Consider the following 11291-nt stretch of genomic DNA (forward strand, 5'->3'; position numbering starts at 1 on the left):
TGTGAATCAATAGGTATGAGATATACCGGAGAATCCCTATCATGGTAAATAATAACTTCTGAGAAAGTGTTTTTAATGATATCCATTAGTTATGCTACGCACACTAAATGAAATGTGATTCATTGTTCTTTAGGTTTGTTGCAATGTTACCCTACACAACTATTTCTGTACAGTCCTACAGAACACCAGTCATTGTTGAACCTCTTTAATGCATTACATCATTAAATGGGGGTGGGGGGGAAATGTAACAGAATATCTTCAACGTTTTGGTACTAGCCTAACAAATTAACAATGTAATCCCAGTAATATTACACATTGAAATAACGAAAACAAACGTAACGTTCTCAGCACACTGCAAAAAAAACAAATTAAAGGTCTTGTAATATATGCTGGCTCCTTTCCTGTTACGTGGAACATATACATTTCCCAAATTGACCTTCTCCTGTAACATACAGTATAATATATATGGAACACATGTAAACCCTTTTTATTAAGTTAAATCAATTAAAGGACACAGCCTTCCAGATCATCCATTTAATGACCCCAGAAGCATCCACACATAAATAAATCACTAACACCTCTGATCGTTTTGAGGATACCAAGGTTATGGTTGTTTATCCCAAACTGCCATGATAGATGTTCTTCTCTAGGTTCATTTAAGTAACTCATTACAATCTGTTGTTTAAAAATCAAACAAACTTGGATGTTAATAGGGGTTCTTGTCATAAAAACTGGGTTTCTGTATCCTTAGTTTTGATTGGCTCCTAAAACCGCCCCATTGGAGCTTTAGCCAATCCTGACCAACAGACGCTCTACAAAGGAGAGGTGCATAGAATCCATTTCTTGCTTCTGACAGAGTCACAAATCTGTACATAGAAGGCATAAACACTTAACTGATTAATTTACATGACAAGCCCCTGAACACTACCCATCCACCTAGACCCCCGCCCTCACTAAGCCCTGCCCCATCTATTGTTTCTGTGAAATCTAAAAGATATGAATCCAAGGACTGCCAGTTAAATGATTGAAGTGCTAGGAGGAAGCATGTTTCTGCTAGAAATCAGAGGCAGAGAAAACAATGTGGATTCCCACACCTGTCCCCCACCTCCCATTCGCCCCTGCACTCTACCAGCATGAGCAGATCTCAAAGTAAGACTCATTCGGGTCATGTCAGATTTGACCATTCGTTCAACTATAGAATCTAAGTCCCTGTTGTTTTTAAACCTACCCAACCCAGTTCTGTCTTACCTCATTAGGTCAATCTAAGGATTCCAACAAAGATATGGAAAACTATAGTGATGGCTCTTTCTAGATATTTGTATTGATGACATGAGGGGTGGATGTGTGTTCTGGGTGACGGGTTCACAGTGTCAGAACAGCAGCATCACCCTCTTGTCCTAGCTGTGGTTAGTTAGTACATTACCGTAGCTGCATATCAGACAAGGCTAGCAGAGCCAGAACAGTCTAGCCATGCCACGCAGCTAGCTAACCGTTTAGTCATTAGACTCAGTCACTCTTCAAAACAAGAAACTTTAAAATAACAAAAACAAAAAAAGACAGCCATTATCGTTATACTGCGATGAGTTAAAATTCCTTGACACCCCTCGTGAAGGAAGGATGAATGATGGCTTTGAAAGGTCAAGCGGGGAGGTAGGTAGGTCAAGCGGGGAGGTAGGTAGGTCAAGCGGGGAGGTAGGTAAGTCAAGCGGGGAGGTAGGTAAGTCAAGCGGGGAGGTAGGTAGGTCAAGCGGGGAGGTAGTTAGGTCAAGCGGGGAGGTAGGTAGGTCAAGCGGGGAGGTAGGTAGGTCAAGCGGGGAGGTAGGTAGGTCAAGCGGGGAGGTAGGTAGGTCAAGCGGGGAGGTAGGTAGGTCAAGCGGGGAGGTAGGTAGGTCAAGCGGGGAGGTAGGTAGGTAAGCCTCTCAGCAGGGGAGATCTGGTTATAATCCTCAGCTGTAGCAGCAGGTTGCTAGTCACATAGCTGGGTAGCACAAGGACTGGGACACATGGATGCAGGGTCGGGCATGGGAGACAGAACAGGGGGGTAGTATGGAGGGTAGAGGGCAGATCAGGGGATGGCAAATTGGACCACTAGTTCTTCTTTAGCGTCCACCTTGATCTGAGAGATTGCACTGTAAGCATAGGCAGCTATCTTGGACACCTGTAAATCAATCAGAACAAAATAGGTTAACATGCATCAATCAGCTACATAATGTGTTGGTTGTTCTTTTAGCTCCAGAGCTACCATACACAAACAGGTTTATGGATAAGCATAGGACTGTTATAGAAAATGACCTGATGTATGTCTGAGAATGACACTGTGTGTTTTAGGGGTGTAACAATACACGTATTGGTACTGAACCGTTCAGGGACCTCAGTTTGGTCCTCACTGTGAACCCGAATGAAAACATATAATAAAACACTTGGAATATAAACTAGGCCAACGCTGCATACAGCCTCATGAATGTTTTCAGGCTATTCTGTTACAACAACTAGAGCCTATGCGCACCTTGTAAATCAAAATTCAAATCTTGATTGGCTCATTTTAAAATGTCCTTTTGTGAGGCACAGCCAGGAACTAGTTCTGTACGATGGTGAGTGGTGGGGTGAATAAACCAGGAGGATTCTCCACCATCGTTTAAATATTCAGTTTGGGAACATTTTGGTTTCCCAGTAGATTACAAACGGTGATAGACATAGAGAGTATGTCTCCACTGCTCAACGAGAATAGCCTCTGCAGCTGCCAACACCTCCAACATGTTGACACATTTATACCGACATCACCCCAGTATTCTTACCACTGGAGCGAGACGCATTTAAAATGACAAGAGCGATAGGTATGTTTATAGCCGTGGATATGAGCCCATTCTCAGTGGTTGAGAGGAATAGGGGGTTTCAGCACCTCGTGAAAGTGCTCCAGCCACGTTAACTAACTTGGCCCTCGTGCACCCATTTCAGCAAACAGGTAGTAACCGCTCTAGGTAAGCAAGGCGAAAGCAGAAGTTGTCAATGAACTGGCAAATCAAATGTTATGTCACATGCGCCGAATACAACATGTGTAGACTTTACCGTGAAATGCTTACTTACGAACCCTATCCTAACAATGCAGTTAAAACGTAGTAAGATTTTCTAATAAAAATATAGAAAATAGTAACACAAATACCAATAACAAGGCTATATACATGGAGTACCAGTACCAAGTCGATGTGCAGGGGTACGAGGTAGTTGAGGTTATATGTACAGTTAGGGGTTAAAGTGACTAGGCAATCAGGATAGATAAGAGTAGCAGCAGCATATGTGTAGACTGTGAGTGGTGTCAATATGCATGCATGTGTGTTTTGTGCATGAGAGAGTACGTAGTATGTGTGTGTGTTGGAGATTCAGTGTCAGTAGAGCCCAGTGAGTCTGCATAGAGTTGGTCAGCCAGTACAAGAAAGGGTCAATGCCATTTCATTAACTGTTCAGCAGCCATTTCATTAACTGTTCAGCAGCCATTTCATTAACTGTTCAACAGCCATTTCATTAACTGTTCAGCAGCCATTTCATTAACTGTTCAGCAGCCATTTCATTAACTGTTCAACAGCCATTTCATTAACTGTTCAGCAGCCATTTCATTAACTGTTCAACAGCCATTTCATTAACTGTTCAACAGCCATTTCATTAACTGTTCAACAGCCATTTCATTAACTGTTCAGCAGCCATTTCATTAACTGTTCAACAGCCATTTCATTAACTGTTCAACAGCCATTTCATTAACTGTTCAGCAGCCATTTCATTAACTGTTCAGCAGCCATTTCATTAACTGTTCAGCAGCCATTTCATTAACTGTTCAGCAGCCATTTCATTAACTGTTCAGCAGCCATTTCATTAACTGTTCAACAGTCTTATGGCTTGGGGGTAGAAGCTGTTCAGGAGCCTTTTGGTCCCAGACTTGGCGCTCCGGTACAGCTTGCTGTGCGGTAGCAGAGTGAAGTCTATGACTTGGATGGCTGGGATCTTTGACAATTTTTCAGGCCTTCCTCTGACCGCCTAGTATAGAGGTCCTGGATGGTAGGGAACTTGGCCCCAGTGATGTACTGGGCCGTACGCACTACCATTTGCAGCGCCTTCTGGTCGGATGCCAAGCAGTTGCCATACCAAGCAGTAATGCAGCCAGTCAAGATTCTCTCAATGGGGCAGCTGTAGAACTTTGAGGATCTGAGGGCCCATGCCAAATCTTTTCAGTCTCCTGAGGGGGAATAGGCATTGTTGTGCTTCTTCACAACTGTTGGTGTGTGTGGACCATGTTAATTCTTTAGTGACGTGGATACTGCAGAACTTGAAGCACTCGACCTGCTCCACTACAGCCCGTCAATGTGAATGGGAGCGTACTCAGCCCTCCATTTCCTGTAGTCCACAATCAGCTCCTTAGTGTTTCTGACACCGAGGGAGAGGTTATCGTCCTGGCACCACACTGCCATGTCTCTGACCTCCTCCCTATAGGCCGTCATCAGCAAACTTAATGATGGTGTCGGAGTCATGCACGGCCATGCAGTCGTGGGTGAACAGTCAGTACAGGAGGGTTCTACGCACACAACCCTGAGGAGCCCCCGTGGTGAGGGTCAGCTTATCCTCATCACCCAGGGGGCGGCCCGTCAGAAAGGGAGGTGTTTAGTCCCAGGGTCCTGAGCTTAGTGATGAGCTTGGAGGACACAATGGTGTTGAACGCTGAGCTGTAGTCAATGAACAGCATTCTCACATAGGTGGTCCTCCCTTCCAGGTGGTAGAGGTCAGTGTGGAGTGCAATAGAGATAGGGTCATCTGTGGATCTGTTGGGGCGGTATGTGAATTGGAGTGGGTCCAGAGTTTCTGATGATGGTGTTGATGCGAGTCATGACCAGCCTTTCAAAGCACTTCATGGCTACAGATGTGAGTGCTACGGGGCGGTAGTCATTTAGACAGGTTATCTTAGTGTTCTTGGGCACAGGGACTATGGTGTCTGCTTGAAACATGTTGGTATTACAGACCAGGTCAGGGAGAGGTTGAAAATGTCAGTGAAGTCACTTGCCAGCTGGTCAGTGCATGCTCAGAGTACGCGTCCTGGTAATCCGTCTTGCTCACGTCGGCAACGGAGAGCAAGATCCCACAGTCATCCGGAACAGCTGGTGCTCGCATGCATGGTTCAGTGTTGCTTGCCTCGAAGCGAGCATAGAAGGTTTGCAGCTCGTCTGGTAGGGTCACGTCACTGGGCAGCTCGTGGCTGGGTTTCCCTTTGTATTCTGTGATAGTTTGCAAGCCCTCCCACATCTAACGAGTGTCAGAGCCGGTGTAGTAGAATTCGATCTGTCCTGTATTGTGCTTACTACAGAGAGCTACTTAACAGTGACAGCCCATCACCTTACCCCCGGAGCAGGAAATTAAGTACCGTGCTACAGACACGTCCCCTATGAGAGTCTTTTTCTCTTTGTAAGAAAACATTATAGCATAGGTCTATACAATGTCTGAGCCATGTTTATATATTGACTTCACACACATATTTCACTTTATTTTAGTGTTGTTGCGTAATCAGGTGTTTTCATTTAAGAAAATACAACGTGCTGTTATTCCTGATTATGCTCATCACGCATTAAACGACTCATGATCATATGGAATCAGGAATACCAACATGTTCTTATTTAAACAAAAATTAACTAGAGTAACTGTTGGCATTTCATTTTCCTGCTTTACCGAAACCGAACAGTGACTTCAAAACCGCAATACGTACCAAAACGTGGGTTTGGTGAACCGTTACACCCCTGGTGTGCGAGCATGTGTGCGTGCGTTCACCTGTTGTACATCAGAGTATGGCACCAGATCACTAGCGAGCACTTGGTGCGGCTGGCTGGTGAGGGAAGGAAGAGGGAGGGGCTTCTTCTGAGACAGACTGTTACTCAACAATGCCAGTTTTGCACTGAAACACACAATAAAGACAGGTTAGTACTGAAACACATGGCCAGTCAAAACCCACTCCAAAACACAGACACATTAAGCAACTACCTCCACACACCAACCTGTATTGCCGAGCTTTGTCCATGTACTCATGCTGCTCCATGCCTTGAGAGTCCGCAGCTGAGACATCAATGATGTTCCTAAGAAACAGAGACGCAGGTAGTCAGCAGAATAAAATCCCAAATGGTTAAATCCACGATGAGGGAGGAGAAAGAACGTTTGTGTGTCTTACAGGGCTGTCTTGAAAAGGATGGATGTGAGTAGGGCCTGTTCGTCTGTGCGGGCTGAGGGTACACTGGCGGAGCTCCATTCTGTACTGTTGAGGGGCTTGCTGTCGGGGTTCGGGTGGGGGATCAGCGGCTTATACACGTCAGGGTCCTGAGGCACAACATACGCGTCACACTCACAAACTATCACAACATCCTCCATCACTGGCTGAACCTGTTGGGGCTAGGGGGCAGTATTTGCACGGCCGGATAAAAAAAACGTACCCGATTTAAACTGGTTACAACTCTTGCCCAGAAACGAGAATATGCATATAATTAGTAGATTTGGATAGAAAACACTCTAAAGTCTCTAAAACTGTTTGAATGGTGTCTGTGAGTATAACAGAATTCATATGGCAGGCTAAAACCTGAGAAGATTCCATACAGGAAGTGCCCTGTCTGACAATTTGTTCTCCTTCTGTGGCATCTCTATCAAAAATACAGCATCTCTGCTGTAACGTGACATTTTCTAAGGCTTCCATTGGCTCTCAGAAGGCACCAGAAAGTGGAATGACGTCTCTCCAGTCTCTGGGCGAAAAACAGCAGGAGATTTTGTGAGTGGTCAGGCAGGGAACAATGACACTGGAGATGCGCGGTCATGTGAATTCTCCATGTTTTTCTTTCTCTCTTTGAATGAATACAACGTCGCCCGGTTGGAATATTACCGCTATTTTACGATTAAAATCGCATAAAAATTGATTTGAAACAGCGTTTGACATGCTTCGAAGTACGGTAATGGAATATTTTGACATTTTTTGTCACGAAATGCGCTCGCGCGTCACCCTTCGGATTGTGACCTGAACGCACGAACAAAACGGAGCTATTTCAATATAACTATGGATTATTTGGAACCAAAACAACATTTGTTGTTGAAGTAGAAGTCCTGGGAGTGCATTCTGGCGAAAAACAGCATAGGTAATCCAATTTTTCTTATAGTAAATCTGAGTTTGGTGAGGGCCAAACTTGGTGGCTGTCAAATTAGCTAGCCGTGATATCTACTTAGAATATTACAAAATGTGCTTTCGCCGAAAAGCTACTTTAAAATCTGACACCGCGATTGCATAAAGGAGTTCTGTACCTATAATTCTTAAAATAATTGTTATGTATTCTGTGAACGTTAATCGTGAGTAATTTAGTAAATTCACCGGAAGTTTGTGGTGGGTATGCTAGTTCTGAACATCACATGCTAATGTAAAAAGCTGTTTTTTGATATAAATATGAACTTGATTGAACAAAACATGCATGTATTGTATAACATAATGTCCTAGGAGTGTCATCTGATGAAGATCATCAAAGGTTAGTGCTGCATTTAGCTGTGGTTTGGGTTTTTGTGACATATATGCTTGCTTTGAAAATGGCTGTGTGATTATTTTTGGCAGGGTACTCTCCTGACATAATCTAATGTTTTGCTTTCGCTGTAAAGCCTTTTTGAAATCGGACAATGTGGTTAGATTAATGAGTCTTGTCTTTAAAATGGTGTAAAATAGTCATATGTTTGAGAAATTTAAGTTATAGCATTTATGAGGTATTTGTATTTCGCGCCACGCGATTCCACTGGCTGTTGACTAGGTGGGACGTTGCCCAGGGAGGTTAAGGTACCCAGATTGACCTTGCTTATTGTTAAAATGAGCATGATATGACCTCTGAACTAAAGTAAAAAACAAAAAGGCACCCTACAAACCCTATACTGCGACTACTCATCCCAATCACTAAGTCAATAGGGATCTGCTGCTGTGACAGGCAGACAAGAATGAACCCAAACACAAGAGTTACCTAAGCCTGATATGATGCTGGTGTGTTTATTTCAACAGTATTATCCTGCGTTATAACAGGGTTAGCAAGCAGTGGCAGGCTACATGTGTACAACAGTCATCTGATAAACGGTAATACGTTATCCCCCACCTAACATTTTCCAAAAGTGAATTTAAAAACAACAAAAAAAAACTTTATTTCCCCTTCACCAAATTCCATTTTGGCCCATGTCACAACTTGAAATCTGAGATCATATGACATGCATCTGGGAGAAGTTAACTAGCTGGCAAGTTCAACGGCGTTACCGAATGTGAACCGTTGAGGCCCAATTAACAGAAGTGGTCACGTTTTACCGGACCTGATAGATCATCATCATGACAGGTGAGAATTTAAACTAAGTTTTTTTTGTCTGCCCTGCAAGTAGCTAGCTACTGACGTACAGATTAACTGGTTAAGTTAGTTAGCAAACTAGATACTGCCTATAATTGTCAGCAATGGTTGTCACTATTTTGAAACTTCACTTACCTAGCTAATGTTAGGTGTGTTGGCCAACTTGCCAATCAGGTTACTACATTCCCTTGGCCCAATCTTTCTTACACAGCTAACAGTTATCTTAAAGGTCTGGCTAGCTAAACTATCTATCTGTCTATCTGTCTGTTGGGTCGTAGTTGGATAACTTAGAAATTGTTTCCTTTTAACGCGGAATGATGCACCATCTTTTCACTTTTTGGCTAGTGAATTCAATACAACAAACTGTCTCGCAATCTCCTGATGACCCCCCCCCTAAAGAAAGTAACGTTAAATAACATGACTTTGATTGTCAAAGAGTATTTTGCAACCTAGATAACCAACAAGCGTATAGTTAGTTACCTGCTCGGTGTTCTCGTTTTCACGGCTATAACAGCAACCCATGGCGGTCTGCCAGGTACGCGAACGCAATTTCCAACTACTCCACCCGGGAAACTATTTAATACGAGAAACGGTCCCGGTCCACTTTCTCTCTTACCGCTTCTGTCAGCGACTACTACAAACGAAGCCTATCACATGACACCAGTTTTTAAGCAGCCAAGTACTGGGCAACAAAACATAATGACATCCGGCTACTGTGAAGCCAGCATGGGAACACAGACCCCCCCCCATCACGTGACATGGGGTATTTCATGCTTTAAGACTCGAGAAGGGTGACTTGTTATTGTTTTATTTGGGGCATGGAACCTGCATACAACAGACGGGGCGAAGGGGAAATACAGAACAAAGAGATGGCAAAAATACATTGCTAACACATGCTCGTTGTGGGCAGGTTCTGAGGAGACTGCTATCGCAAGATAAAAGAGAAAAGTCATCTTTCAAACGCCCCCCGGGTCTACAGAGCCACTTTACAGCCCTCAATAACCATTGCATTTGATGAAAGAACCCGTTTGACGAGTTTGCATGACTGGGTGACGCCAGGCGCCCTCTCATTACACATCAGACTACTAACTACTAGGCTGCGTGCTTCTCTTCCAGGACTACTAAACAGCCACTGTGCTGCTTTCTTTTTATTCTACGCCTGTTGTCAGTATGGCTCAGCTGATAATATCACTTTGCGTGTTGTTGTCTATTTGCCTCGCCTCGGTTTTTACCAAAGACAGCTCCGTTCAGTTTGCGTCCGAAAGTCTCAGTACCTCCACGGTTCGCTCGGTGTGTAAGCCCATTCCCAGCACACTTTCTCTGTGCCACGGCGTCGGTTACCGGGAGATGCGTCTTCCCAACCTGCTGGGGCACGACTCGTTGAAAGAAGCCCAGCAGCAGTCGGCCGCGTGGCTACCGTTGGTCTCCAAACTCTGCCACCGGGATACCAAGAAGTTCTTGTGCTCGCTCTTCGCCCCGGTATGCTTACCGGAGGGGGCCGTGCGCCCCTGCCGTGGGCTATGCGAGGCTGTGAGGGACGGTTGTCTTCCCGTGATGAGCGCGTTCGGGTTCCCGTGGCCCAACATGTTCAACTGCACCCGGTTCCCGCGCGCGACCCATCTCTGCATTCCCACCACGACCCGAGACACAGAGCGTGCGCGGAAGGAAGAGGGACACGAGGAGACATCAAAGGGTTTGTACCTATTATCATTGGGAGGTGATCCTCTGCAAAAATGTCCACTCTCTTTCACACACGCGCTCACCTTTCTCGGTGGCATGTCTCCTCAGGAACAGTGATCTGTGATGCATGCAGTCTGGCTGCTGAGAGGGAGATAGACAACCAGAACTACTTCTGCAAGAGTCCATATGGTGAGTGATATGTGTATGGCATTGGTTACACTTTACACAAAGGTTTATAGAGGTCAATAACGTGTTTACAGACCTGTATTTCTGTTTCTCCTCTCTCAGCCTTTAAACTGCGTATTGGGAGTGTTTCTGTAGTGCAGGGTGACCGCAGGGTAGTCCCCCTGGCCCGGAGTCGCATCCTGAGGTGGGAGGGTGGAGGCGCAGAGAAGGCCGAGGGCGTAGGGGGGGCCATGGCCTACAGTGCCCTTTGGTTGCAGGAGGGGGGTACCTGCACCTGTCCTGCCCTGGAGGAGGCAGACGTGGGGGAGGGGAAGGAGTCCCTGGCAGGGGTGTGGTACCTGGGCCTTGCTGACACACAGGAGGGCAGGCTGGTCCTCACTCGGCTGGTGAGGTGGAGGAGGAGCGACAAAGAACTCAAGAAGTTCGTCAGGAGACTGCTCAAACAACCCTGCTGATGATGTCATCATACAAACATGGAGAGACTTTCCAATTTGGCCAATTTGGATGCGGATGAGATGACACCACAGCCCTGTTACATTTCAGCCTCTAGGCCTAGACAATATCTCTTCCATATCCCTTTCATATTCATGTCACCTAGCTGTGGAGAAGTGATGCCTTCATCATGTTGCTGTCAACTATCTATCCAGTCCGTTCGGATCCATGAAGACCTGTGGGAAAGGGGCTAGGCAGAAGGGAGACCACCAGAGGTCCAGGGTCTGTGTTTGGATCCATGTTCTGGACACCTGTCACATGTGAGACATTTAGAAAAATGTAAATGATGTACAGTGTTGTATTACATTGTGAATATAAAAAAGACATGTTTTTTTAATCAAATGTGAGGACATGATTATGATTTGTGTAAGCTGAGGCAGACGACACAATTACCAGTGAGGCACAGAGCAGCATTAGTTCCATTCAAAGCAGAGTATTATTGTCTGATAGTAACATCAGAGACTGCTGTGTAACAGGGTCTAATAAACGTTATACTGAACCATAAATACTGCTGTCACTTTAATTTTCTGTGTGTGTTTTCTGGATCCTTCTGTTTGTGGC

At 45.0% G+C, this 11291-nt stretch overlaps 2 protein-coding genes across 4 annotated transcripts; one reads left to right on the top strand and one right to left on the bottom strand.

Annotated features, from left to right (window-relative positions):
* Positions 1-189: 189 nt before the first annotated feature.
* LOC115206591 (ragulator complex protein LAMTOR1) lies at positions 190-9077 on the bottom strand. 2 transcript variants are annotated; one of them, XM_029773732.1, is made up of 5 exons: positions 8853-9072; positions 6197-6342; positions 6027-6104; positions 5803-5926; positions 190-2158 (listed from the first exon to the last, which is right to left on the bottom strand). In XM_029773732.1, the coding sequence occupies exons 1-5, from the start codon at positions 8892-8894 to the stop codon at positions 2066-2068; spliced, it is 483 nt and encodes a 160-aa protein (XP_029629592.1). In that variant the 5' UTR covers positions 8895-9072; the 3' UTR covers positions 190-2065. The 2 variants fall into 2 exon arrangements, with proteins under 2 accessions (XP_029629592.1, XP_029629593.1); XM_029773733.1 differs by having other exon boundaries at positions 2086-2158; positions 5741-5926; positions 8853-9077.
* On the top strand, positions 8238-11236 carry sfrp2l (secreted frizzled-related protein 2 like). 2 transcript variants are annotated; one of them, XM_029773731.1, is made up of 3 exons: positions 8238-8363; positions 10161-10241; positions 10341-11236. In XM_029773731.1, the coding sequence occupies exons 1-3, from the start codon at positions 8357-8359 to the stop codon at positions 10691-10693; spliced, it is 441 nt and encodes a 146-aa protein (XP_029629591.1). In that variant the 5' UTR covers positions 8238-8356; the 3' UTR covers positions 10694-11236. The 2 variants fall into 2 exon arrangements, with proteins under 2 accessions (XP_029629591.1, XP_029629590.1); XM_029773730.1 differs by lacking the exon at positions 8238-8363 and adding an exon at positions 9108-10065.
* Positions 11237-11291: the final 55 nt, after the last annotated feature.

The sequence above is a fragment of the Salmo trutta genome, chromosome 13, assembly GCF_901001165.1.
Source record: "Salmo trutta chromosome 13, fSalTru1.1, whole genome shotgun sequence".
Lineage (NCBI taxonomy): Eukaryota > Metazoa > Chordata > Actinopteri > Salmoniformes > Salmonidae > Salmo > Salmo trutta.

Bases quoted from the DNA above. Each gene is read 5' to 3' on its own strand.
- sfrp2l (XM_029773730.1), top strand. From the start codon at position 9,543: ATGGCTCAGCTGATAATATCACTTTGCGTGTTGTTGTCTATTTGCCTC. The intron at 10,066-10,160 runs GTTTGTACCTAT...ATGTCTCCTCAG, and splicing joins ACACGAGGAGACATCAAAGG to GAACAGTGATCTGTGATGCA. The intron at 10,242-10,340 runs GTGAGTGATATG...CTCCTCTCTCAG, and splicing joins CTTCTGCAAGAGTCCATATG to CCTTTAAACTGCGTATTGGG.
- LOC115206591 (XM_029773732.1), bottom strand. From the start codon at position 8,894: ATGGGTTGCTGTTATAGCCGTGAAAACGAGAACACCGAGCAG. The intron at 6,105-6,196 runs GTAAGACACACA...TCTGTTTCTTAG, and splicing joins ATCCTTTTCAAGACAGCCCT to GAACATCATTGATGTCTCAG. The intron at 5,927-6,026 runs GTTGGTGTGTGG...TGTGTGTTTCAG, and splicing joins GACAAAGCTCGGCAATACAG to TGCAAAACTGGCATTGTTGA.